General features: G+C 46.8%; 1 protein-coding gene across 7 annotated transcripts in view; it reads left to right on the forward strand.

Moving 5' to 3' along the window:
• LOC144100997 (sodium-independent sulfate anion transporter-like) overlaps positions 1 to 27,821 on the forward strand; it is a 109,781-nt gene that overhangs the window by 16,442 nt on the left and 65,518 nt on the right. For 2 of the 7 annotated variants that reach the window (XM_077633959.1, XM_077633974.1), the window contains exon 1: positions 20,651 to 22,230. The exons of 4 other annotated variants lie outside the window; for them this stretch is intronic. In XM_077633959.1, coding sequence (XP_077490085.1) covers positions 22,122 to 22,230 — 109 coding nt within the window. In that variant the 5' untranslated portion in view covers positions 20,651 to 22,121. Of the gene's footprint in view, positions 1 to 20,648; positions 22,231 to 27,821 lie in introns of those variants that run through there. One more of the 7 variants, XM_077633961.1, reaches the window with a different exon arrangement.

The raw sequence follows: 27,821 nt of genomic DNA on the forward strand, positions 1-27,821 counted from the left end.
ACGGTAAAACTCCCATAAACCAAACAATACGATAGCAGTAGGGGAAACCAGCCCATTGAAAGCGATGTCAAGCTACTCTTTATCTCCAATGTGCTCCCAACGGATAAGCGTAGAATAACGAGGCGGTCGTTAGGACAGCACACGCAACAGTCCGCGCAGGAACTTCGCGCATGCGCATTTAGTTTGGCTGAACTGCGGCGTATTCCACGACGTGCTATCTCCCCTATGACTGTAACGAAAGTTGGCGACGCTGCACGAGACATTTTCGCGCGCGCTCTGCGCGCACTCTCGGTATCTCCGCAAGGAACGCGACTTTATTGTTGAGCGCGCTCTTCGGCCTCCCGTAAAGACACTGCGAACGAGCCCACAGATCAGAATTTCTCGTGTTTTTCAGCGAGGACGTATCTCTAACGACCGGAAAAAAACCCCATGCTACGCCTGCCGATCGGCGCAACAACGCAGTTGGCCGCTGTCTCATATATGCTCACGCATCGTTGTTTTGTCGGCGGGGAATAAATTCTTGGACTCGACACACGGCGCTGTGGCATGCGTGGCAAGCGTGATAGCTCCTGGAAATGTTTTGGGCGACGGCTCGTAACTGGATTTCAGCGGCCTGTCGGTGTTGACATCTTCCTTTTCTTGGTGTCACTGTACGGTCAAGCTTCAATGTTGGCTGAACTTTGTAGGTAATCAGACGCTAACTCGGAAACATGCGAAGCTTTCGGGACAGTCACTGCCGCCCCCCTCACTCATTCACTTGCTCATGCTCACTCACTCAGTTCATACCCGTGCTACACGCGCACAAGAAATCAGAGTAAACGCTTAGCGCATCAAGTTTGTAAGTGCTGTTTACGTCCACAATTAAGGCCATTGTACGAAAGCTGCGCTGACAATAACGCCCGGAAGCCAGTAAAAATTTTCGCCCAATTAAAAACAGTGCTAATGAGCACAAAATCCTGGCAATGTTGTCAAAATGTAGCTTATTTTTTTTCCCGTAAATGACGCGGTTCTTGGTTGACAAGTCGAAAAAGTTGTCATTAATTCGCGTGTTAGCACACAAGCCGACAGTATCTGTGAGAAGAGCCCGTAAAAATGGCCCCATCTGCATCTAAATGCATTAGAGGTTCTATATCTGACTGTCGCGATCTGACGCGGCCTCTACTGCAGTCCGCCGCCTCTTGTGCCGCTCGTCTACTGGGAAGCCTTCTTTGGTCGGGGAGTCCAACCACGAGTGTTAATCTCGACAGCAGTTTTCGACAGTGAGCACTATGAGATAATAATGATGCGGCTAAACCGCGACCGACGGAGCAGCGCAGGCAGTAGTATGCATACTTTCGGCTCACTGCAGCTCCCCCCCCCCCCCCCCCGATTTCGCACGCCTTGTTTTTTTTTTTTGTTCTTTCTCTGCACATAGCCTGTTTTTCTCGAAAGTTCGCGGTCCGTTGTGTGTCGGGCATGTGACTGCGTCAGCACATTGCAACGATTCATCATCCGTCGAGGTGGGGAAGGAGCGTTCACTGTCGGTGTAAGGCGCGGAATTCCGCGAGCGCCGATATAGCTGGCGATACAAGCGAGAGCTCAGAGTAACGACCGATGTAGAAGCGGCATCGCTGGCACGTGTTAACGGTGGAAACGTGGCTACTGGCGACGGGCGCTATGCGTTGGGGGTACGCAATAATAGCGATTCTCGAAAATAAAACGCGTGTAGGGCTTGAAGCCAGTTACTTTCGTTCCGAAAAATTTTTTAATGCATTACTTCGTCGTAGCAAGTTCGCACTTGATCGCTCCTTCAGCAACAGCTTCCAGATTACTTCTGGAGACCGTTATTTAATTCACCTCTTTTAAGAGTGCTATACTTGCTCATCACGTTTCTCCATTTCTTGGGGTCTGCTACCATCTCCCGTCGGCGTGAAATTTTTCAAGATCTACGAGTTCAAGATGGCGGCCCTTATAGTAAATCGATATAGAAACCCAATTTGTGATTGACTGGTGACGTCATTAGTATATTTAATTAGTGATTGGATGGTGACGTCACTGATATATCCAATATGATAATTGATTGATGACACCACTTATATATCTAAGATGTCAAATTCGTATTTCCATTGATGTACCCCACTTTAATCTCATTCATATCAATTGTAGTAAAACAATTAAGAAGCTAACGCAAGTTACTTCAATGTCTTGATTTCTTGATTCTTTTTCACATTCCGCCGCGGGCGTGTATATCCTTATGCTCTGGCATGAAATGATAATCACTGATATGTTCTGTTATCGGTAGCTCATAGGCAATGTTTCATGTAGGTTAGGTACTTGCGGATTAACGTCCGGAACCTGCTCATTGCCTATGACAGACGTCATGATGGAGGGCTGGGGATCAGTTTCGAAAACCTGAGATTTTTTTTTAACACGTGCTGATGTCACAAAGCGTACGTACTTTGTATTTCTCTTTCATTGAAATGAAACTGCCACGGTCGGGATTCGATCCCGCGGCATTTGGCTAATCGGCTTAACGCTATATAGCCACTAAGCAGCTTCTGAGGGGGATATTTCATCTTTACGACGTAGCATACCTCAACGAAACAAAGCTGCACACGTAATATAACTGTCTGTGATAAAATAAGGTGTGCAGTACTGGGATTCATTTACGGTATGAAAACCAGCGTCTCATTAGCAAGCAGAGAAAATGTTAGTGCAGCAAATGTCGTGCGATTGTTTTGGTTCCGCAATAACGTGACTTTCTTGTAAGTTTTGACGTTAATTTGCTTATTACGCAGAAGTCTAGCCGAAATCGATGACGGCATTCAAGGAGATTGGGCCCAGGAAACGGCAGAAGATAGCTACCGTATCCGCATTATAACCGCAAAGGAAAGCTCAGCGGCCAGTAATTTTACATGTAAATAAGTTCATGAGAATACAAGAAAAGTAACATGAAAAGAAAAAAGGCCTTCTTTCTAGAATTTAACCAAATTGTTATTTACTTTTCTGCGCTTCACGCCTATGAATAGCACCTGCACGCATTCCTCGACAGTTTGAGCAAAATATCTCGTAGAACTATCTTAGAGCCATGGATTTAGATATCAAACACGTCGCTTGCCAGAGATGCACTCTAGTATTATCTGTTGATAAATATTGCAATAAAAAAGCGAATTTTATCCTAGGGTTAAGTACAACTAATACACAAATCGGCACGAAAAAAAAATTACAAGTTACATCACATCACGTGATATTGAGCCACTAACATGCGCTCATTGCATCTCCCGTACTAGCCGCCCCAACTCCATCTACTTTGAACCAGCTCACACCAAGGCATTTCATTTGTCGCTATTTCACAGAGAACGATCTTCGACTGAACCATCATTCCATCCAACGTGATTGCAAAGCGCGACAGGTGACTATCCCTAGTAAGGTCAATCCTGGTTTGTTCGCATACTCCTCAAATAACATCTCTTGGAAGGGCGCTAAAATCATAACACGTGAAAGACGACACACAGGTGCACAGGTGTTGAACGCCTACGGAAACTCAGGCGTCTCAGCACGCTTTCAATCTAGGACACACAACTCGGCCAACAGTCTGCCATTTATGTCTTATCCCGAGGGACCTTCGAGGACGAGCTGATAAAAAAATGCAAATGCACTCGCTAAACTCTGGGTACTGTTGCCGGGAAAATGCACTCTCATCGATTGTGCTTGTGTCTCGTGACTGATTACCGCGGCTTTGCATTGCTGTTGCTGTTCTCGCGGTGGCTTCCATAGAAGCGCATGCATTCCATCGCGGCGTGTGACTGGTGATCGCTATGGAGACTACTGTGACTGGTGAGCACATTTGGTCTGCTCATGTTAATTTCTTCTTCATTCCTATTCTTACAAGTTGTGTAAGAAGAATAACCTGTTCTGATGCAGATTCCTGGTCATTGGCCAAAGTCAAAAGATGAAAAGACGTCTCGGGAGCACTATGGCTCCCTTGTTCACTATATATCTATATATATCTTCTATATATCTTGTATATATCCCTATATATCTTGTTCACTATAAGATATATAGTGAACAAGGGAGCCGTAGTGCTTCCGAAACGTCTTTTCATCTTTTGACTTTGGCCAGTGAGCAGCAATCTGCATCACCATGATTCCTGACCAGACGGTATGCCGTCAAACCCTCGACTACAATAACCTGTTCTGCTACCAACGCGTCCATGCATCCAATGCGCCATTGAACGTTATTCAGGTAAGCACTGTTGTTATCCAGATCCTATGCAGTGCGCACGCAGAAGTGTTACCGCGAAAGTTTGACGTGCGAGCTATACGTTTTTATTTAATAAGGAATTTATAGGAAGAAACTGCCGAAAAAAGAGCGTGATTTAAAGATACGAATGTGTTTAAGCTTTGGAATATAGAATTTCGAAAACTGCATGAACTGCGCAGTGTGACGTCATAACTGCAATGTTCTGGTCGGGAACTGTTCATACTTTTCATATTTTTTTTTGAGCTTCGCTTCTTCTGACCGCTTAACCCTAATCAGACAACGGGACACATGACCCACCCGGATGAAGTGCTGGCGAAAAGACAGTCGTGTACCTACGTACCATGTTTTTGCGTGCTTAATACTACCGAACTCTCAGATAAACAAACAAACAAACAAACAAACAAACAAGCCGCTGAGCGTGTTTTCATGCTGTGCTAATAGGCCTTCTTGGTGTTCTACGAGTTTTTACAAGCAGGGATTCGACGCACATTATCATCGCAGGGGAAAAAGAGAATTTTTTTTAGCTTTTGAGTTTTTTGTAGCAGTCATCCAGTTGGCTCATAATACTTCTTGAAGCAATTTAGAATTTCGATTGACGTTTTCTTATACGTGGAAAAGACTGAGGTACGGAGATGTAGCGAATTTCGGCTCTTTTTATGAAGTCATTCGTCCAAACGTGTATATTTTTTTTTCTCCTACGTAATAAGTGCTCGAATAGGTCCTTCAATTTCTAGAGCCATTCTGAGTGCAGTTCTACCATTCCTATGCATGGAACACTTGCATAAGACTTGCGCATTATAAAGGGTTAATCAGAACACGCCGCCTGGAGCGCCGAACACGCTTGCTTGAGTGGAAAAAGCACACAGAACCCTCGACGCCCAGACAAAGAAAGCAATTCTTCCTCCACCCTTCCCACGTGCGCAGAGAGTCGCCGTAATCGGCCGACACCAGTATCGCCACTCGAATCAACGTCACGCGAGAATTCCTATCGCCCTCCGGACACGTGTCCGTGCTCTGGAGCTCAAGTGGAACCTGTGTCGTCCGAATTTGCTTATCACGTTCACTGACACCAGAACAGACACGCTTCAAATGCGGTCACGTACGTCATACGTATTGTAAAGCGCGTCTGTTGTACTCAATCTCTGGCGACACTCGACCGATGTCCGATCCTGCAGTTGAAGTACGTGATATGCACTGATTTCGTCTCGCGAGTATCGGATACCGTGAATTTTGAGTGCCCGCTCAGCAGAGAATCACAGGAGCTGAGTGAGAACTCACGGGCGGGGGAGATTTCACTGGAGCGGACTGCGGTCGGGTAAACTTGAGTCTCGCAGACCACTGACGAGTTTGCGATATTAGAAGACGAACAGTTGGGATAATATTTGTTCCGCATTGCCCGCAGTGTAACGGCAGGAGGCGTTTGAGCAAACAGAGCAGACGACGAAGGCGGCGGGAAAGCTCTTAAAAGCGCATGCGACTTGCTTGCAGGATCTGGCTGTTTGGTGCTTCATGATCACGCCTTGATAATGTCGTAATACGATGCCATGTATCAGACCGTAGTGCAGCGCACTGCTACACTGGAGGGGAAAGAGATTGCCTTAGGAAACAGTTCATTGCCAATTAATAATAATAATAACAACAATAATAATTGGTTTTTTGGGAAAGGAAATGACGCAGTATCTGTCTCATGTATCGTTGGACACCTGAACTGCGCCGTAAGAGAAGGGATAAAGGAGGGAGTGAAAGAAGAAAGGAAGAAGGAGGTGCCGTAGTGGAGGGCTCCGGAATAATTTCGACCACCTGGGGGTCTTTAACGTGCACTGACATCGCACGGCACACGGGCGCCTTAGCGTTTTTCCTCCATAAAAACGCAGCCGCCGCGGTCGGGTTCGAACCCGGGAACTCTGGATCATTGCCAATGGCAGAAAAGTAAGTAGGAAGAAGGCGGTCCCTAATGAGTGGCAGTGCGGATTAACTGGCGCTTCCGGAAAATAACTCGGGTTGACTCAAAGTAACTTACGGGGCTTGATCTTAGTTTCTCTGACAGAATCGATGTCATTAGCACTATAGTTTAAGTCAGTCCAGCTCCGTGTAAAAAATGCTCGATAGTCCACAGTGCTTTCCATTACGATCAAGGGGGGAAAGCCAGGCATAAATCGTGGCCCACGCCAGCGCGCTGACATCTTTCCGCTCCATCTGAAGCACTTTTTTTCAGAACGGTCGAAATTTACACTTTGGGTGCTGAAAACATCGAGCAGAAAATTTGTATACCTGCATTTGTTACATGGGTAGAAAATGACCTGAAACTTGCGTATATGCCCAAGATAAAATAAAATTGCATTTTAAAGGGCATTTATTGAATGCGCAATCACCGGCGCTTAAACGCACCCCTGAAATTTCATTTTCGGATTTTCTCCTTAGCAGTGCAGCGTTTTTTGTGGCTTAGTTTCCAGTCACTCAGCGCGAACAGGACCGCCGCGGTGGCTCAGTGGTTAGGGAGCTTTGCTACTGATACGGAGTACTCGGGTTCGGACCCGGCCGCGGCGGCCGCGTTTCGATGGAGGCGAAACGCAAAACGCGCCCGTGTGCTGTGCGATGTCAGTACACGTTAAAGATCCCCAGGTGGTCGAAATTATTCCGGAGCCCTCCACTACGGCACCTCTTTCCTCCTTCCCTCAGTCCCTCCTTTATCCCTTCTATTACGGCGCCGTTCAGGTGTCCGCCGAGATGTGAGACAGATACTGCGCCATTTTGTTTTCCTCAACAACTTAAATTCGAGAGGCCTGTGCGCTGTGCGATGTCAGTGCACGTTAAAGAACTCCAGGTGGTCGAAATTATCCTGAGCCCTCCACTACAGCGTCCCTCGTAGCCCAAGTTGCATTGGGACGTTATATCCCCACAAACCAAACTAGAAAACAGGCGACGCGACGGCGCCGACTTCCCACGAGTATCGCATGTTCCGCTCAGGCTACTCGCGGGTCTCCGATGAGTGTCAAGTGTCGTGATCGCGTTCCCACGCTACGCGAAAACGTCCACACACATTGTCTGACGTTTAGACAGGGGCGTAGCAGTGATTGGCATGGGCCTAATGGACCAAGGTATGAGTTTAACAGACTTCCCATCTGCTATTGGCACCATTAGAACGTTACAATTAGTGCAAGCAGTGTAACTTATCCAGTAATCCATATTCATTGCTCAGGCAGCCAACCCGGTCTTAGTCCGATAACGCCCTTATCCCGTATACCAAACAGTGACATTCTGAGGCGCTTTGACGCTGTTCAGTACTGTGCGCTGGAATGATACACGGCTAGAGCTGAGTGCAGACCATACCGCACCCGAAAATATTCCAGTATTTACGTTCATTCTCCAGACGATGCAAAGAAAATATCAGAGGACGACGTTACAGTGAGCAAGCGCCTTCAGTGGGCGTTGCATACTGTCTGAAATGTTCCAGTCACAACGCTTCAGTTGTGTACATGGTGCTTAAAGCTGCAATGCCAGCGTGAGAGTTTTTGTAGGATGTGCATGCGCAGTCGCATGACGCAGCAGTTTGATGATGGCCGCTCTCATTCTTCGCCCACTTGAACACATATGCTGAATGCGCAGCCTTCCTTCTATAGTCAGTGTATTAATTCTATATACTTTTTATAGACAAACCCTTAGAGAACAGTCTATAGGCAATACAAATCCCATAGACAGTCTACAGACAATATATAGGTTTATGGCATGCACTCTAAGTAGACTTCTGTCTATAGACAGTGAATATGAACACATTGAGTATGAATAGACAAATACAAATATCTATCTGAAGGAAATAGTCTATAAGAAGTCTATATAATGCCTATATACCTCCCGTGTGCTGCAAAATGTCAGTGCACGTTAATGAACCCCAGGTGGTCGAAATTTCCGGAGCCCTTCACTACAGCGTCTCTCATAGCCTGAGTCGCTTTGGGACGTTAAACCCTCATAAACCAAACCATAAACCAAACTGCCTATAAACCATTTTTATAAGGGAGGAACCTATTTACAGCCTCAAGCAGAGGCCCGCGTCGCGCAACGGAAGCTATAGTTGACGGCCAAGACAGCGCGAGGAGTCTGATCAAGTCTGATCTCGACGTACTTCAGGGTCAACAACAGCAGCGGAACAGCTCAAGCCACAACCTTCGCTACACTCTCCCCGCTAGCGTACACGGTCTCACAGCGCCCGAAAGCAGTCGCGAGCGGCTTGGTCCGGTCCGTCGTCCATTCAAAGTGACCGCAGAGCTTCTTGTTTGCGAGCGCATACGATGGCGAAAGCAACATGGCGAGAGAACCGTTTGTTGCCGGCGCCCCGTTGAACGGGAAGTGCAAGATTCGCTCGACGGCAGACTCGCGCAGCGACGTACGAATCTGAACGCCAGTGACGGCAGCTCTGACAGGAAGAAAACAAAGTGCGTAAGGCAGGCTGTCTGCGCTGTATGCGGTATTCGGCTTTGTCGGTGCGTCGGGCCTTTGACGTCGCGACGCCGAAGTAGGTCTTTGCTCGGCGTTGGCTGACTCGGCTGGCCTTGCCGGCGTTGAACTGCCTTTGCTTCTGTCGTTCGTTGTAGGGTGTTCGGGCGTCGTTCACAAAAGCTGCGCAAAATGACAGACTGCTGACAGAGTTGTTAAATGTTCACCTAAAGCGTCACGGCTTTGTCTAAGCGCCATCGAAAGCTTCTGGGCCTCAGTGCCCAGTGGATGCGGAGCAATTGTGCCAGACCTCAGCTCAGGACCTCAGCTCAGGACCTCAGCTAAGGACCTCAGTTCAGGACCTTAGTTCAGGAGCTTAGTTCAGGACCTCAGTTTAGGACCTCAGTTTAGGACCTCAGTTCAGGACCTTGGTTCAGGACCTTAGTTCAGGACCTTAGTTCAGGACCTCAGTTTAGGACCTCAGTTTAGGACCTCAGTTTAGGACCTCAGTTTAGGACCTCAGTTCAGGACCTTGGTTCAGGACCTTGGTTCAGGACCTTGGTTCAGGACCTTAGTTCAGGACCTTAGTTCTGGACCTCAGTTCAGGACGTAGGTTCAGGACGTAGGTTCAGGACCTAGGTTCAGGACCTCAGTTCAGCATCTCACTTCAGGACCTCGGTGCCGGGCCCCAGTGCCGAGTGGCTGCGGTGCGTTTGACTGAGCCGGAGGTCAGATAGAGGAGTAAGGCGGAAATTTGGGCGAGTTTGTAAGTATTCATTTTTGCTCACAGCGCAACAAGAACGGGACACGAGACGAGACTAACACAAACAAGCGCTGACTATCAACTATCACCACAACGGTATGATGCGTATCAGCAGCCCTTCCATTGCATTATCTGAGAGGGAATTAAGTTATCTGACCTCCCACGTGCCTTCCAGATAACTTTTGTTGTCTTGATAAGTCTTTCATTGTCTGTATATACACGCCTTTCGTTCTTCAATAAAAAGCCAGTTCATAGCATTCGTTTGTGTGAGTCTTTCGTCTCGTGTCCCGTTCTTGTTGCGCTGTGAGCAAAAATGACGAATACAGATAGAGGACAACATGAATGAACGAGACACGGGGCAATCGCGGCACACCAAATGAATTTAACGGAAAAAATGAACGTTAAGCAGTGTAGACATGTCTGTTCTGAAGTAGCTATAATTGCAGAACAAGCACACCCGAACAGAACCTCGTATTCTTGTGCGCTGTTGCACTTTTCGCACGGATCATTAAAGGCATGTTTGGGGAATTGGGGATGTTTTATTCAACTTGAAGGATGTAGGGAAGTTGGGACACATGGATTGCCTGCTGCTTCAGGACAGCCGTCATTGGCCAGTACGCTTGCTTCTTTGATTTGCATACATTACGAGTACTTACTGATCCGACGTGCTTCCCTGCCTGAAATTCAGCTAGCATTTCTGGACTCGGACTTTCACTCTGCCACAGCAATGTCTCCCCCCCCCCCTTTTTTTTTGCTTCTTGGTGAATCGTAGTTACTGTATTAGCTTATGCATGTATGTGAGCTAAGTCGGCGTGTCTTCATCTCCTGTCTTCTCATGTTATATCTTTGCGTCATATCCTGTCTTGGCATTGTAATCTTTGGCATAAAGAAGCGGAGAAGCTCAAACTTTTCTACCTTGCGGTTTTTTAAATAAATTTCACAGATTAGGGGCCCTCTTGCATCTTCGCACATCACCGCCGAGCGACATTTTCAACGGCGTCTGAACAATCTGGGCTACTGTTGTAACTTGTGTTAATTAACTCTTTCTAAAGCTTTAAAGAGTTACCGTGAACTGCAGCCAGTTTATCACCCCTGAAAAGAAGGCTGAGGTCTTTATTTGGGTCGTTAAGAGCCTCGACATCCTTGCCCAGCCAAGGATAGCTGCTGAGCTTTCCCAACCCTCTTTAAATATTTTACTAGCAGCCATTTCTAAATGTTTTTCAATGTGTTCACTAGGTTGTACTAACTTTTGATGCCATCTACACAAACGGATGATTTTTCACATTTCTATAAAATTCAGCAAAAAAACTTTTCCTATACCTCGTGCTTGGCGCATGATGGCCTTGGTTGCCTATGTGCCATAAAAAAACAACACAACGCATACCGTGAACTGCATGCAGTTGGTGCCCCCCATGGCAACTTGACAACATGCCCCAGTGCGCGCTGAGCAAAGATCGGGAACCTGTTTGCGGATGTCGTCAAGAGCTAAGTGCTCACGCGCTCCGGATAGAGTGAAGTAGGTCGCACTGGATAATTTGCATACGCCGCATGTAAGCGGAGCAGTCGTACCGGCAGATTTAGCATACTGATTTTGTTTACGGTAACGACCAAAATAGAGCCGGGGCTGCACGGTGATGCGGTGGCTACAGCCTGTATATATCCATATTCCTGCTTTTTTTTGTTGCTGTGTTGATGTTGCGTACATAGCATCTGAAGTTTAAGATCGGGAGTAGTTTATATTTCTGATCTATTTATCCCCAGCAGAGACTACCGCAGAGTCGAGCGGCAGCCGGTGGTTTTTACACATGGTTGTCGGAGCAAGGTATTAGCGGTATGGTTTATGGTGAGGTGCGTGGTATAATGTGTGCACGGTGTTTGGTGCGGCGTGTGGTACGGAGCGTGCTACGGTATGGTGAGTTTAATGCCCTAAAGCTGCATATGAGATACGAGTGACGTCACAGCGGAAAGTTCCGGATTAATTTAACTACCTGCGGTTCTTTAACGTGCACATCAATATTATTCAAAGAAAGCAGAGACGAGCGGATGCTAGCTGTCTTACACGAATATTCAAGCAATGCATCCACTTTTAATTCACGCTTATTAGCGACTTACGAACCTCCGTTAGTATGATCCTAGAACCACCGCCAAAACTTTCTGGACAGGAGAGAATTGAAAGTGTCGTTGATTTGTAGATAGAGACGGTGAAGTGAAAAAAGAAACCTCGTTACATTTGGGCAATACCAAAAATTCTGCTGATATTTGACGGTCCGACACATCGCAACCAAGTTAATGTGCTTTTTACTAGAGCTGAAGAAAAAATGCTGGAGTTTTCGGCTGTGACATATTACGCCACTTTCGGCTACGCGGGTATGAAGAAAACCCTTTGTGCAGCCACCGCTCTAAAACGCAGTCGCCGTGGAAGGGTGTAATCCGAAATGTGTGTGATGTACGTATAATGCGCGCGTCAAGGATTCCATGCAACCCAAACTTTCACGGAAGCAGTTCTACTCAGAAAGGCTCTTTTTATGCCACTGATGCGGCTCAGTGTTCCCAAAGCAAGTTCCCAGCAGTGTTCCCATCAGACCACTAAGCCTAAGCAATAAATTTTTGACCGACAGGTTTACCGTTAAGGCTGACTCCTGAAGGTCTAAAAAACTGCCGCGTCAAGGCGTATGTGTAATCTAACCTCATAGCTGTGTGCATTGAAACCTGTGACACCAAAACAAGAAGAAACACTGCTGGCCAGTGTCCAGAATATGAAGGTATAGCTTAACTTTCATACTCGTTATAGCCTTCTTGAGAGCGCGCGCCGGTGTGAGCGTCAATTTTTTTTTCACGATCTGCACACTCTGGCGTCAGTTGGCACAGAACGTGCTAGAATCAGGATCTAGCATCATATATCTAGCATGTAACTCTCCCTTTCGCCTAAGTGCAATGTGAAACAATTTATCGAAATAGAGTTTCAATGCTGACCTGGCTGGCACGGATAAGATATGAGCCACCGTGAAAATCACTGTAGATCTCGCTTCGCAGAATGCTTGCAAGATAAACGCGGGAGACTCACGAGGCGTTAGGCCTTAAAGTGAGCCTAGCGTCGGGCTTGGTATTGTGCAAAGCTTTCAATGGAACCCACCGTTGACAGAACGAAGGCTTACGACTGCTTGAATAAAGCTTAGTCAAAATACGTTGGTTTACTCGTGACGCGGCGCCTATATGCAAGACTCCTATTTACACAATTGCTTCAATGGGTAGCCACAAGAGCCGAACACGTAACGCACGCGTGAATGCGTTACTTCGGCGAGACGATGCGGAAGTCCATTTTGTCGCATTGAGATTCGAGGCCTATTTTCGCTTAGTATAACTAGCACGTAGGCGCCGTGTACACTATTACATCTATCTCGACTACGACCTCGTTTTAGTTCCTACAAATCGACGGCTGTTTTTTCTTCTTCCAGACGTTGCTGTAATTTCCCCCTGCTTGTAATAGAAGTCTTAACGGATGCTTCGCGCGGTTATATATAAACTCATTGTGCCATTCGTTAGGGGGGTTGTATTTTTAGGATGGACCGGGTTGGGCTCTGTTCCGGTCAGAAAAGAAAAACTCATTCTCAAAGCTCTCTCAGGTGCTCAGCATTGATCTGGGCTAGAGGCGAGCAGGCCACGACCATATTCGGTTGCAGCCTTCAGTTTTATTTTTCTTCATTACCGTTACGTTAATACTGCCCCTGTGATTTAGCAATGTAGCTTTCAGGATGCCGCGGATTGACAGTCGGCTCTTAATTCTACCGCAGCTTATGAATTAGTCATATCAATTGTCAGTCAACTTTGGATGTAAATTTAGTCATTTGAAATAGTCATTTCCTGACTATTCCCAAAAGAGCAAAACATACAAACTTGTAGAGCAATATTATGCCCACTGACACTGTGCAAAGTTGCACCTTAGAAGCTTTGTAATAAACTTATTAGGTAGCAATAGCCCCTGTGAGGTTAAGCTTACGGATTAGATCGTTTTTTTGTTATTTATGTTAACACAGATAAGGTGTTGATATAGCGAAAAATTGCTTGCTGTTTCTGCTGCATTCTATACCGAAAAAAAAGTGCTCTCTAGCCAAATCGTTCGGTCATGTTGCACACATTATGCGTCGTACATCTACTGTTTAAAAAAACGAAAGCCACGAGGAAAATTACCTACATACGCATACCGAACAGTTCATCTTTGAAGAAGATAGCACGATTGAACGTGACCGCGGTTCATAAAGAAGCCATTAAAGCCATTAAGAAGAAGCTACAAGAAGCAATGAAATAGTGTCAAAACAACACCCGCTAGCGATTGGCACTTGTTTTTTTTTTTTTTACCGACGCTGTGTGCTTTCTTACCAGCGCGCTGCGCTCATTTGCCACACTTATATAAACGCATTAGTGTGTGCTATATAAGGGCGAAAGAAAACTCTCCATCTAGCACGGACTAAAGCTGTAGGTGCTAGAGCAAGTAAAATTGTCATTAAGTCCTGTTTTTTAACGCTCGTGTCGCAGAAAATCTAGCGTCGGCGTCGCTGACCATGAGAAAAAAAAATCCACCAAAAATTCCCGGAGAAGCAAACTATAGGAGGAAGATGGGCCAAGCAGGTCATGTGACATTGTGACGTCATCACAACCTACCCACCGGATTGTGAGAAAACTGCGCACCATGGCAGGTGGCAGTTAATGATTTGTTGCGAGAAGTTGCTCATAGAGGGCACCCTGGGTCGCACAAGTCTTACAGGTGCCAGCACCTGCCATCGCAAGGCAGTGGCGCATCGCTTAACCGCTGCACCACTGCACCACCAGAAGTGGTATGAGGACTCTCCGCGATCTGTGAATTTAAACTCTTGAGTTAGCAATTACGCATATACCTATATTAACCCACTAACGCTGTCGCGTCATATACTTAAGGCGGAGCTTGAGGGTCCCATCCGATTTTTCTTCTCAATTAGAGAATGCGCACAGCATTTCACTCTTTTTCGCTATAATACTGAAAGACAGCAGCCGCAGATAGTAGCGTAACATGCTTGCTCTGGCCTCTCTCCCTCCAACTCTTAGGGAAGTAGCGAGGGAATCGACCATGTTTTGTTTTGTACCTTGGGCCTTTTAGTTTTCACGGCAGTCGTGCCAATCTGAGCACAGCGCCCAGAAGTAGAGAAAAAAAGAAATCGGGACTGCTCTATGTAAAGTAATCACAAGCAATGACAGTTTGTATTTACCTGAATGTCCAGTCGGTCGTCCACACTACTCTCTGCATTCCAGTGCAGTGTTTGTGCACTGAATCGCACGCATTCCCAGGATATAGTTTAGATCCAGCCGGCTGGATGTAATTACGTTGTCGTTGTCGGAGGCGATTTAAGTTGGAGAAACAGCACTCCTTTGTTGTGAACTACACTCTGAAAATAACCGACAGATCTTCCTTTACGCCTGTGACATCCACACGTATACGTACAATACAGAGAACAGTTAATGCGCACTCTATAACGTAAAATATGTTTACTCTTGCGAAGGGCTTGAAAAATCATTGACGAAGTGATGCGACTGGAGAAAAAAAGTAGTAAAAAGGACAAAGCATCTTCCTCATTCACAAATAACGAGTATTCGAAGACTGCATATTCATTTCATGTTTCCGTTCATATTTCAATGACCTGTACCTTCGCTACTAGCCCTAATGCACCTTTGTCATCGGTCTTTGATATGAGACTTCATAAATCAATCAATGTTTATTTGCATAAAATAGGTACATGTATGTTTTTATACATGTGGGAGACCCTAGAACTCGAGCCGAGTTGTGGAACGGGTCATTTGATTAGACTTTTTGTATTTTGTCGGTCAAGGGTCGCCGCGGCTGCTGAGTGGTTATGGCGCTCGGCTGCTGGCCCGAAAGACGCGGGTTCGATCCCGGCCGCGGTGGTCGAATTTCGATGGAGGCGAATTTCTAGAGGCCCGTGTGCTGTGCGATGTCAGTGCACGTTAAAGAACCCTAGGTGGTCGGAATTCCCGGAGCCCTTCACTACGGCGTCCCTCAAAGCCTGAGTCGCTTTGGGACGTTAAACCCTCATAAGCCTAAACCGTATTTTGTCGGTCTGAGCGATACCGTTAACGCTATAAAACCACAAAGGGAAATACGGACACGCTCGATCTGGCAAGTGCGCATCTCACCGCTGCAACAGCGCGCAGCCGGACGAAACTATATATAATCGCCTGGTGCCTAACGGGGGCTTCCGATTTCGCAACTCAGTCTGTGGCCTGCACACGTCCCCCGTTCTGTGTCTACCAATCTATCACGATTATGAATAACCCGCGTCGCTGCGGCTCCTGTGTTTGGGCCCGGCGTTTCTCTACGCTCTGTTAAGGCCCGTCCTGCCGTGTCTCCGGTCGGCGGAGGGCACCCAGCAGACCGTGTCGCTGCTGCGACAGAGAGCCGTCGTCGCACTGCTCATTTATCACTGTTTTGCTCCGTCTCGTCCCAGTGCTCTTAGCGTTAGCCGAAAAGTATTCGGTCATGTTGACCAAGCCACGGTAATGCCTACCGACCCGAGTCCTCTCCTGCGCAGTGATCGTTGGTCGTGTACAGCGATGTGCAGGACTGGGGTCCTTCACAATGATGCGCAGCAAAAGGGGTTCTATCCTGCAGAACACTACGCAGTTATGTGGTTCCTACCAGGCACAGTGTTGCTGGTCCTGCACAGCAGTGTGCAGGACAGGGCTCCTGCACGGCAGTGCACATCGATGTAGATCCTGTCCTGCGCACCGAAGTGGCGGATGGGGATCCTTCAAACCGATGGGTAGTGATGTGGGTCCTGCATAGCGACCAGCAGCTTTCTAGGCCCTGCACAGCGATGCATACTGATGTGGATGGTGTCCTGTACAGCAGTGTGCATGATAGTGCTCCTGCACAGCAGTGCACATCGATGTAGATCCTGTCCTGCACAGCGATGTTTGTCCTGCAGAGCGATGTGCCACACGGGGATCCTTCAACGCGATGGGTAGCGATGTGGGTCCTGCACAGCGGTGCATAGCTTTCTAGGTCCTGCACAGTGATGAATTCTGATGTGGGTGTTGTCCTGCACAGTAATAAACAACGATGTGGATCCTGCCCCACACACCTACGCTGATCCAGCACAGCAATGTAGATCCACTGGGATTACACAAAACACCATTGGCGATGCTGCAGAGGATGTCTTCGGACGATGGACAGGACCACCGTGATGAACTGAGCGAAACTCAATGGAACTCACCACAACTATAATCTTTAGCCACTAGAAGGTGACATCGTGTGATCTGCTAACTGAAGGCCACCCCTTAAATACTAGGGCAGAAGTCCGTGCACATCGGCATTTCATAACTATAGGTTGCAACTGTAAATGGACAATATATAGAGACGAAAAGGTGCGAACAGCACAGAGCCTGTCCTGAATGCCCCTCTTCGCCTGTTTCATGTCCTTCGTGCGCTGTACAACCTTAAGCTACGCTCTTGATTCTTTTCATGTAGTCCTGACCGACATGAAATCGAGTCAAACTAAATCGTTTATATGCCCTTGAAAATGTGCAGTTCACAACTACATTAGACGAGGGACGGAACAACATAATCGCTTTAACGGTAAATTAAATTTTAATTCGAAGAACATAGATACATATGTCACGTAACAGACATGCACACTAGAAAAACCGAAAGGCAAAAAAAATTCAGAAGAAGACATCTCTAATTAAAAGGGTTGGAAATGCAATTTCAGGATGCACTTATCAAGGTATTTCGCAGGACGCAACTCAAGAATCGGAAACGAGAATTATTTGAATTTGCGGCAGCAAAGATGGAGTCGTCCTCCTGGCGGTCCTGGAGCAGCTAGATAAACTGACTCGAGGGCGATGTTTACGACTGTTACGAAAGGCGGCTACATCCTCTCGAGTGATGCAGTGAAAAATGGTTGCGATAACGTAGAGAAGTCCAGAAAGGCGGAGAAAGAAAAATACTTCAGTGTAAGTGATTTCTTTGAGATAAAACGGGTACTTCTTCCACTTGTCTCTCCTTTAAGTAAAGTTCACGACTTTCGCACGTTTCATACCTCGAGAATGTTAATGATTACTCAAGCGGCATGGCAGGTTGTCATTTGGCTCGCATTAAGTCTTTGTATTACATTTTTTTCTCTGAATATATCAAGGTCCACTCGACCGCGAACAGCCGGAAAATAGGAGCTACTATATAAAGCATTACACTACACGGTCGTTTCAGCACGTAACACCCTTTTAATTTACATTCCCGGGAGATGAGCGAAGTGTGTCGCGCCCAGCGTTTTTCCTGATGCCATCAGCCACTGGCAGGCTTTAAATGTCCTTTTAGCACTATCAAGCGACGGTGTAAGAAAACGCGCTCCAACAGTCTCACGCCTTCCTTACTTTAGTTTTATTTTTCACTATGTCACGCGTCCTTCAGTGCAGCGTTCGTTTACACTGGCCAGTATGCACAGCTCTTGTCGGTGGCGATAAGGCTTAGGTGCAAGGTCGCCGCTAGTTACGGCGACGTTAAAAGCGGGCGCGCGGCGTTTCTCAGGGCTACGTGGAAACAGGCCTCTCGCTTTTTACCTTGCCTCCTAACCTGGACGCTTTGAGCGGTGAACCAGAACAGTGTAATCGTTCTTTTTATTCTGTCTACAACCCAAGCGTGAAGTAAAAAACAGTCATTGTGTTAGCATACTGGAAGGTTCACACCTACTAAGGTATAAAAATAAAACGCCTCCCCCCCTTTGTTTTTTTTTTCCCTCCTTCGCTGCCCCTACTCTCCTCATGGTATCCACTCTGCTGTTATTGGATTGTCGTTAATAGTACTGACGTTCTGCGATGTGAATTATATTGTGCCTCTCGCCCGTGGCTTTGCTGTGTATTATGTTGTCAGGCTTTGTGCGTTCCGGTCCCCTGCGACGAGAAATGCGGTTGATGAGGGGGGGGGGGGGGGGGGAGTGGAATCTGACAGCCTCGTTAGGAGACAGGTGGCCACATTTTTTTTCCCTCGGAATTCTACCGTGAATCGCATGCCTTCTCTCAGAGGTGTAACAGCACAAGGGTTTGAGTTTGCAAAGGAAGTAACAACGCATTCTGGAGCTCCCAGTTAGAACTAATCGGGAGTTTTGCAGGGGTCGGTGTATTTTCGTAGTTGCTAAGAAACTACTGGAAGCTGGCAGACACGCGTTGTGTTCTGATTAGAGGCGACTGGTGCTTGCAGGAAATGAGCAACGTGCTACGGGAATTCAGCGAACAGACGGATTTGTTTGCAGAAATGCATGAAAAACTGCTTTCTTCGAGGTACGGTCTTCCGTTAGTAGTACTAATTGTTGCCTCGCAGGTATCGCAGGGATGTTAACTTTGCTGAAAATTTCGCATTGTTAGGCTTAGAGCCAGTTCATCATTAACTGCACGAGCGAGAAAAAAAAATTAGTGCGAGGTTTGGCCATTCGCTCAGTGAACGCCAGTGTGAAGTAAATGTGTCCCTTTTGTTATGTGTTGCCGGTGCCATGCATGTGCTGCAGGATCGGAGAGGTTAGCGGAGCGTTTCTGCAAAGTCATCTGCTACCGTTAGTACACGTACTTTTTAAGAATGGGGTTCTAAAAAATACCGGTACTTAAAGAACGCATTAAAGCTTGCGTACACTGCTGCCTACATCACCTGGTGCTAACCAGCATAATTTCCTGCCTGTTTTAAAACCTTGGCTTAGGCTATTCGCTTAACTGTCGTGGAAATAAACGGCTTGAACAAGACGAGGAGTACGAGTCAACGCAAGTTATGTCGTTTCATTGTTGTTGTTTGTTCCTCACCATCCTCGTCTTTGTCGGTGCCAAGGCACGGTTTTGAATAAGAGGTAGGCGTTAGCTGACGTGCCGAGTTAATGCAAAGGGTACATAAAGATAGTGAAAGAAACTATAGCTTGGAAAAACATTCGTTTGAACTATTTCGGAGCCTGTTTCGAGGCAAAGTTTGCAGTAAGTCGAAGTTCGAAGCTGGAAGAAAGGTTTCAACGTGGAGTTGGAGGATGTTTCAACATAACGCTGACGAGAAGCTTCAACACGAATTCCGAAGAAGCGTTCCGCACAACGGTAAATCACTGCTTCCACGCATATTCTGAGATAATGTTCGACCCACGGTTCGGAGGAAGCTTGGAGAAACAGCTAGAGGAAAACCTCGACACCTTCTTCCTTTGAAGATGCCCCTACTATGTTCGCAGGAAATGCCAGCACGGTGTTCGAGGCAAGTGTAGACACTGTGCTCGAAAGAATTGTCCGTACGATGTTAGAAGTAGGTTCGACACGATATTAGAAGTAAGTTCGGTACGATGTTTGAGGGACTTAAGGTTCGACACAATGTTTGGGGACAATGCTTGAAGACAATGCTTGAAGGCAATTAACACTTGTTGCGGGGCTAGTTGGTGCATAGTTCTATGTTTGGTGACAATGCTTGGTGACAATGCTTGGTGACAATGTTAGGGGACAATGCTTGGCGACAATGTTTGGAGACAATGTTTGGCGACAATGCTTGGAGGCAATGCTTGGAGGCAATGCTTGGAGACAATGCTTGAAGGCAATTAACACTTGTTGCGGGGCTAGTTGTTGCATAGTTTTATGTTTGGTGACAATGCTTGGTGACAATGCTTGGCGACAATGCTTGGCGACAATGCTTGGCGACAATGCTTGGCGACAATGTTTGGAGACAATGTTTGGCGACAATGCTTGGAGACAATGCTTGGAGACAATGCTTGGAGACAATGCTTGGAGGCAATGCTTGGAGGCAATGCTTGGAGGCAATGCTTGAAGGCAATGCTTGAAGGCAATATTTGGAGGAAGGTTCCACGCAATGTTTTGTAGGAAGTTTAGAACGTAATTCGAAGAACAGTAAGGCGTTAAGATAAAAGGGGAATTAGACGCAAGGTTTAAGCATTATTAGACGCGACATTTGAATTAGGTTCCTCCGCGAAAGATCACCGGCTTGAAACGAAACCGTTTCCAAGAGGCCTGTCGACGCCAAGCCACACCGACGCGAACTAGCCAGGCATGTCTGCGATTGCCCGCGCTCGCCCGCGCTCGGTTGCCGATGGAAGAACAAGTGTATCAACACTGCGCGCGCGCGTGCGGAGAGGGAGGAAGCCATGGTTGCCAAGTGAGAGGAGAGAGAGAGAGAAGCCCGCTACTCGTGTAACGGGCCAAAGAGCACGCGACGCGGAAAGGGAGAGCGTCCCGCGTGTTGTCCTCTCTGTGCGGTTTCCCGGCACACCCGGCGAGAGTTTTTCTGTCAAGTTTCAGAAGCGGTTTGGCGGCATCGTCGTCGTGGAGAGCCACCGGAGAGCTTCGCGCGGGGAGCCACCGTTCGTGCCTCTGTCGATCTCGAGCGGCCTCCACAACCATCCCGTTATCCTTCTAGTCGCTCCGGAAGAGAAGCACAGCCAGAGCTCGAGGCTCTCAACTTTGCCTGCCTCCCGCATTCTCCTCGGCGCCGTGCGTCGACTCCTGGACCCCGAAGTTCGTACCATCCTCGTCTTCTGTATCGCCGGAAAGATAACTGACTTCAGGACTGTGAGTCGTTTTTGGCTGCGGATCGTGCTTCGGCTAATCTTCGCTCGCGGACGTCTGCTCTGGCGCACGCACGCGAAGAGTAGCTTGCTCCTCCTGCTCCTCTTTTCTATCGTCTGCTACCGACTCCGCTGCCGAAGACTCCTCTGGAGCGCCGTTGTCTGTCTTGAGCTGCCAACCCTTATCTCCGCCTGTGATTTGGGCACTTTTTTTTAAATATTGGAAGTTTTGTACTCCTGCAAATGTAGGAGCAATCTACATGTGAACTGTCTGTGGATTCAGACTCGGTTGCCATTTCGCTGTCGTCTGCAGTAGAGTTTGAGAAAAGGAGTTCCCGTCTGCCGCTTCTGTGGTCTGTTGTGATCAGGCCTGCCAGGAAGTTAACCGCGGCAGTACTCAAGCCTATCTGTCTTGTCAACACCAAGTCGTTATCAGACCTACTAAGGAGACCGCCGCTGCCGCCTTCTTTCTTGACGACGCACCTTGAACGCACTCGCACCCTGTGTCTCTGATCGAGCGGTGACGTCGAAGTTTACAACACCTGACTGTACAGTCCCATTTTATATGGACTAACTCTTGTCCGGACTTGTTTCATGTGCTCTAACAACTTTGTGTTCACGGCGTCAAGCAGGCTCACGCACCCCCGGACTAATAGAGAAGAATAAAAAAAAACTTTTGTGCGCCCAAAAAGTGCAACGCAAGGAATTTCCCGCTTAACGTCACATTAAGCCACGAACGGCGTCTTCGGGAAAAGAAACATCAACCCATTTTTTGCCACACTGCGCTATCGCAGCAAGCCGCATCCAATTTGCGTCACAGCTGATTCAGGGTGACAAGAAATAGACGTCGGATGAAAAGTTGACGACAGACTGCGGTATCGATAACGCTATCGCCACCGATTCGGTGAAGACGCCAGAGCAGAGCGCCTGGTCTTTCGCCACTTTCAAGTCGACGTTGAAGAGGGTACAGAGTTGAGACTGGCTTCTGTTCCGAGCGATAATCAGGCGCCACAGTATATCAGACTACTCCCTCGAGCCCTTCTGTGAGCCGCTCGTGAGCCATCGGAAAGAACAGTCGCGAGTCGGCCTCAAGGACTTCCTCAAGGATCATGGTTCTCACAGCTGCACTGCGCAAGTTCTCAGGCGAGGTCGAACTGAACTCGGTGAAACGCATCAGGGAAGACGACCTGAGTGACGGCTACAAGACACGTGCCAACCGTGAGTGCCTCTCGTGACCTTTTTTTAATTTAATTACGTCAGACCGTACACATTCTGGAAACTTTCCGTAATTCATATTCAGCTTTAACCCGTTGAGGGTCAATGTACACAATGTGGCACAAAGCGAACGTGCGGCTGTTTTTTTTTTTAGAGCGCGGTACACCTGGAAGTATCTTTTCTTTATTTAGCCGAACTTTCATCCTCCGTGTTGTGAACAGCGCGGATTTTTGTGCCGACTAGTGAACACAGCGAAAAATATTTCACAAAACAGCGAGTTTGCTGTCGCGCCCTTCATCATTTTCACACTCAGATTTTGCCGCAAGCGATAATGTGAGTTTTCGTTGAGTTTATAGCATTATGTGCACCTCCGCAACAAAGGTTGATTCCACGGTCCCTCACATGTTTGGCAAATCCTGGCGTTTTGATGTAACAATTTTCAAACATTGTTGCAGTTTGTGCGAAATTATCCGCATGCCTGTAAAAAAAATTAGCTCCTGGCGTTCTGAGTACGAAAATCAAGGAATTCATTTTGTAGAGGCCTCCATATATTACTTTTGCTCTAATATGTTTCTTTTGAATCGAAGTAATGAACGATGCCGAAAGGGTTAAGTACGCGCTGTAGACTTCACCGGTTTTATGGCAGATCTAGACAAATTCACTAGGATAACATATTAGAGACCTGTATAGATCATTAAACTTGTTCTAGGTGATCTTTGATTGAAGCTCCACTTCCGCAATATAAATCGTCAATTTTTTTATTTATCTTACGCTTAGGGTGCTTTTTCCTGCAGTTCTGCTTCCAACTTCATTGAAACATGCCTTAAACTCCCCGTTGAAATCAGTCAAAGGTTTAGAAGAAACTCTATTAGAACTGTACACTGAAAAATAGAGCGCCGTCCGCCAAACGCCGTCTGCCTGCGATTAGTCGGCCTCAGTACAGCTTCGGGGCAGAATTCTTAAAAGAAAAAGAAAAAAATATGTGAATATTTTCCGGCATCTCTATACCATATGACCAAATTTCATAAGCCAGGTTCTGTCAAAACCGTAGAGCGTTTTGTTCATCTAATTTGGCACTCGAAGTGTCGTCTGCTACGCAGCAAAATAAGAAAAAAAACCGCGGCAAAGTCGTCTGCTACTGCTACTACCGGCATGCCTAAAGGAAACCCGTGAGGCATTGACCTTCGCTTGCCTCCGCATGTACCTGTACTTGAACGCGATGCACGATTTTGTTTAATTATAATTTAATTATATATATTATTATAGTTAAACCAAATCGTGCTTCGAATTAAAGTACAGGTGCATGCGGAAATACGCGAAGGTCAGTGCCTCGCGGGTTTCCTTTCAGGCATGCCGGTAGTTTGAGTAGCAGACGACTTTGACGCGTTTTTTTTTCTTTTTTGCTGCGTAGCAGACGACACTTCGAGACAATTTCTATCTTTAGGCTTCCTCTACAGGACGAAACAGCAATCGTGTGCTTTAAATGCTTCTGCAAGATAGCCTGAGTTCTTTACCCGACTACGTTGGCTTATTCTTTCTAACACTGACGGCACAGGCCTGTTAACGGGCTCAGCGTCTGCACGTGCGCTTTTTGAAATGAGGCTGAGGCTGAGCGCTAGTCTGCTTCCTTCCTTGATGTATAACTACCCGCTTTCTGAGTCGCAGGCTTAGCAGTGTAATGCCTCATTTAATTTCCTCCGGCGTATATACTCGTGAATTCGCGGAGAAACAATTATCGCGCGCCCATTGTGACGTCCGCGTAATTATTTCCACCGCAAACGTGATCGTCGGTCGTAATGATCGAATGTATGCGAGAGGTACGTATGCCGTGCCGTAATGTGAGGTGCGGTGACGTTAATTCTCATGCCTGGCACATATTCTAATTCTAGGTGTGTGCCGTGGTGTCGTCTGTGTCCGGTTGGGATGAAACTGGAAACATCGCTTCCCTCCTTGTGGCATTCTAACGTTAACTGCAAGAGAGTCAATGACTGAACCCTTTCAAACTCAAAGCACGCAGTGTCTACATAGTGAACCCGCACCTGTTTCTTTGAGCGTGCTAAGGCTAGCAGCGATTTCATTTAAGACGAATTAAGCACTCATACTACCACAGGGCTGCCTTTTATGTTATTTAACGAATGCAGTAAATAATACTACACAGTGGAGCTTGGCAGCCCGCCAGTCTATATTGTCATGCAGGGATTTTTGTGTTCCGTAATAGCATTTTTGTGAGGATTTCTGGTCTGACATGCACATTCGAGGGAAAAAAATGTGGTCCTGCGATTCATTGGACAAGTGCTTTCAATTTCCCCTCATTTGGCACTCTCTACAAAGTATTGTAGATGCTAGTCAAAAATTAAAATGTATTTCTTCGCGTTTAAAAACTAATTGGTTCGTTTTCGGGCCTGTGCATTTTGGCGGAAAAGTTTTTCTTTGTGTGCCCGTGTGCGTGCACGTGTGTGTGTGTGTGTGTGTGTGTGTGTGTGTGTGTGTGTGTGTGTGTGTGTGTGTGTGTGTGTGTGTGCGCGTGCGTGCGCATGTGTGTGTGTGTGTGTGTGTGTGTGCGCGTGCGTGCGCATGTGTGTGTATGTAAATGACGAGTGGTTTGAATGTGTCCAGCAGAAACGAATGTGTGTGTGCGTGGGTGGATGAAATTAGATAAATTGACTGAGATAAAATAACCACTTAAAAGAACACTTGTGACGCAAAGGAAGGCTGTTGGAAAGCAAACACATGGAGAGATCTCTGGCTAACTGTGAAGTGCTGAAATTCTGTGTTGATCTTTTGATGTATCTTTTTTTCTATGCTTTCGTTGTTCAGACAGAGACATTAAAACAGCGCTTGTCATTTCTTGTGATAGCCCCCATTGATTATTGTCATTGCGGTAATTATTACTCTTTGCGAATAAAAAAACGCACGTGTAGCACATAACAAGGGTTTCCGAGGCTGATAACTCAAAGCGCATACAAACAGCAACGTGAAGGCCTGCGTTCGTTGCGTTTGTTAGAACCGTCGGAGATAACTCAAAGCTTCAACACTTTCTCATGTTAATTTCTGGTTGTCCAATTTTTCACTTAACGCTTTTTGTATTTTATTTATCCTCAATTAAGGCGGCCAAATGACACTCCACAAAAGGGCTCGTTTATTATTTTTTTAATAGTCGATGTGAAGTTGCAAAGCCCTCAAAGAGCAAGACATCTCTTGCACAGATCGGTTGCTCGTTCCATGCCCTTTTCCACACTGCAGCTTGAATCAAAATAGCTCACTTGCACGCCTACCTGCCAGGTTGCCTAACTCGACGCATTTGTGAATTTTAATGCGCTATCGAGCCCACGATCAGAGAGAGAATTCGATGTGCAGGTGTGACCCATTTTTGGCCTCACTGCACTATAATAAAAATAAATCAGGAAGCCTGTGGATGACAGCTGTAAAGAAGAACTTTGAAAAGACACCAAAGAACATCTGCCTTTATACATGACTCCTCCCTTGTACAATTGGGAGATACTTGCACCATGTGCGAAGGCAGACGAGTGGTCACGTCTACTTGAAAGCATTGCGTTGAGGTATGCGATTCGGAATATCGTATATCTGTTGAAAGCGCCTTCAAAAACCGTTATAGCTAGATTGCGGTCTGCTTTGGGTTCAAATCTTGTCCTTAAATTGCGGCGTGGCACTTCACTGAACTACGCCCACATTCTGGACCGCTTATACATATATGTTCACTTCTTTTCTGTGCCATCCATATGCTGCTTTTGCTTTTATGTAGTGGTAACGTTCCACGACGAGTGAAGGTGGTAACCAGCCCCGGAGTATAGGATGCCAGCGTCTATTCCAGACATATGAACATAAAGTAAATACCTGAGTAAAAAAAATTAAACATGCGTCGTATACTTCTGCAATTGAATTTGCGAGGAATTACTCAGTGGTTATGGCGCTCGGCTGCTGGCCCGAAAGTCGCGGGCTCGATCCCGGCCGCGGCGGTCGAACTTCGGTGGAGGCGAAATTCCAGAGGCCCGTGTACTGTGCGATGTCAGTGCACGTTAAAGAACCCCAGCTGGTCGAAATTATCCGGAGCACTCCACTACGGCGTCTCTCACAGCCCGAGTCGCTTTGGGACGTTAAAAATGCCGTACAGCCAAGTAATTCAACTTCATAAATTGGTTTAGAATTTCAGCTGTGTTATCACTAACATTGAAGACTCACCTCCACTTGCTTTTCCAAATACCGCTGTTATCAAAATTTTGAGTCGGATCTTTGACAACGCGGATTTAGCTTCGTGAGAAACTCCTGCTGTGAAGGAATTAATATTCCAAAGCCCGGACGCAGCCGCGGTTGCTGCACGACCAATATTCATGTCCCCGAATTTATAGTATTCCTCTGAATCTCTTAAAACACCGCTCACAATGAAAATATGCGTTGTTCTGCTTATTTCGCTATAACGGTTGCGGCCCTGTTAGGCCAACAGCGCTGTACGCGCTCGCACATGCTCACAAACACTTGTCAGGGTAGCTGCCAGTCTTTACCACGTGACTTTACACGGCTTTTTGTCAATAGAAACCTTAGCCTCTTATTGTGTGTTGATTTAACAGCAAAACTATGTCGTCAGCAGACCGCAGCTGTGACGCCGCAAGCTAAATACTGCAGCAATTTTTTTCCTTTTGCTTTTTGTATAACCTCCCAAAGCGACCAATGCTATGAGGAACGCCGTAGTGGAGGGCTCCGCATAATTTCGGCCACCTGGTGTTCTTTAACGTGCACAGACATCACGCATTACACGGGTCTCTAGCATTTCGGCTCCACCGAAATGCGACCGCCGCGTCCCCGGGTTCGAACCCGACCGCGGCGGCTGCGTTTTTATGGAGGAAAAACGCTAAGGCGCCCGTGTGCTGTGCGATGTCAGTGCACGCTAAAGATCCCCAGGTGGTCGAAATTATTCCGGAGCCCTCCACTACGGCATCTCTCTGTTCCTTTCTTCTTTCACTCCCTCCTTTATCCCTTCCCTTACGGCGCGGTTCAGGTGTCCAACGATATATGGGACAGATACTGCGCCATTTCCTTTCCCTAAAAACCAATTATTATTATTATTATTGTCCGGGATCAAACCCGCGTCTTTCGGGTCAGTAGCCGAGCCACTGAGTCACCGCGGTGACCTTTAGGGCAATAGAAAACGTTCCATTCAACGCGCATACTAAATCTCTGTTCTACAAATACAAAATAATGAAAGCCGATAACATATACAAGTACAAACTAATAAAAAGTTACACTAGAGCGATACAGTGCCAGTTGGATACACTCCTCTCACTCGCTGATCTCCGCCAACAAGAATACGTATACCCTCACCGACATAAACTGCCCTGGAAAGTTCCTGTCACGCGCACAAGTTATGGCCGCCAACGCATTGAATACACACTCCTCCACACACTCAATGACTTCGCGAAGCAAGATATAGACATTACGGCACTTAACAAAGCTGACACAGTGCAGTTGTTTGTTAGTGACCATTAGTGTAACTAGAGACTACTTTTTTATACTTTCTTTTTCACTGACTTCTTTTTTTTTCCTTGTAAAATTGAATTCTTACAGTGCTGTCATTGTTG

This window comes from Amblyomma americanum, chromosome 8 (genome assembly GCF_052857255.1).
Source record: "Amblyomma americanum isolate KBUSLIRL-KWMA chromosome 8, ASM5285725v1, whole genome shotgun sequence".
Lineage (NCBI taxonomy): Eukaryota > Metazoa > Arthropoda > Arachnida > Ixodida > Ixodidae > Amblyomma > Amblyomma americanum.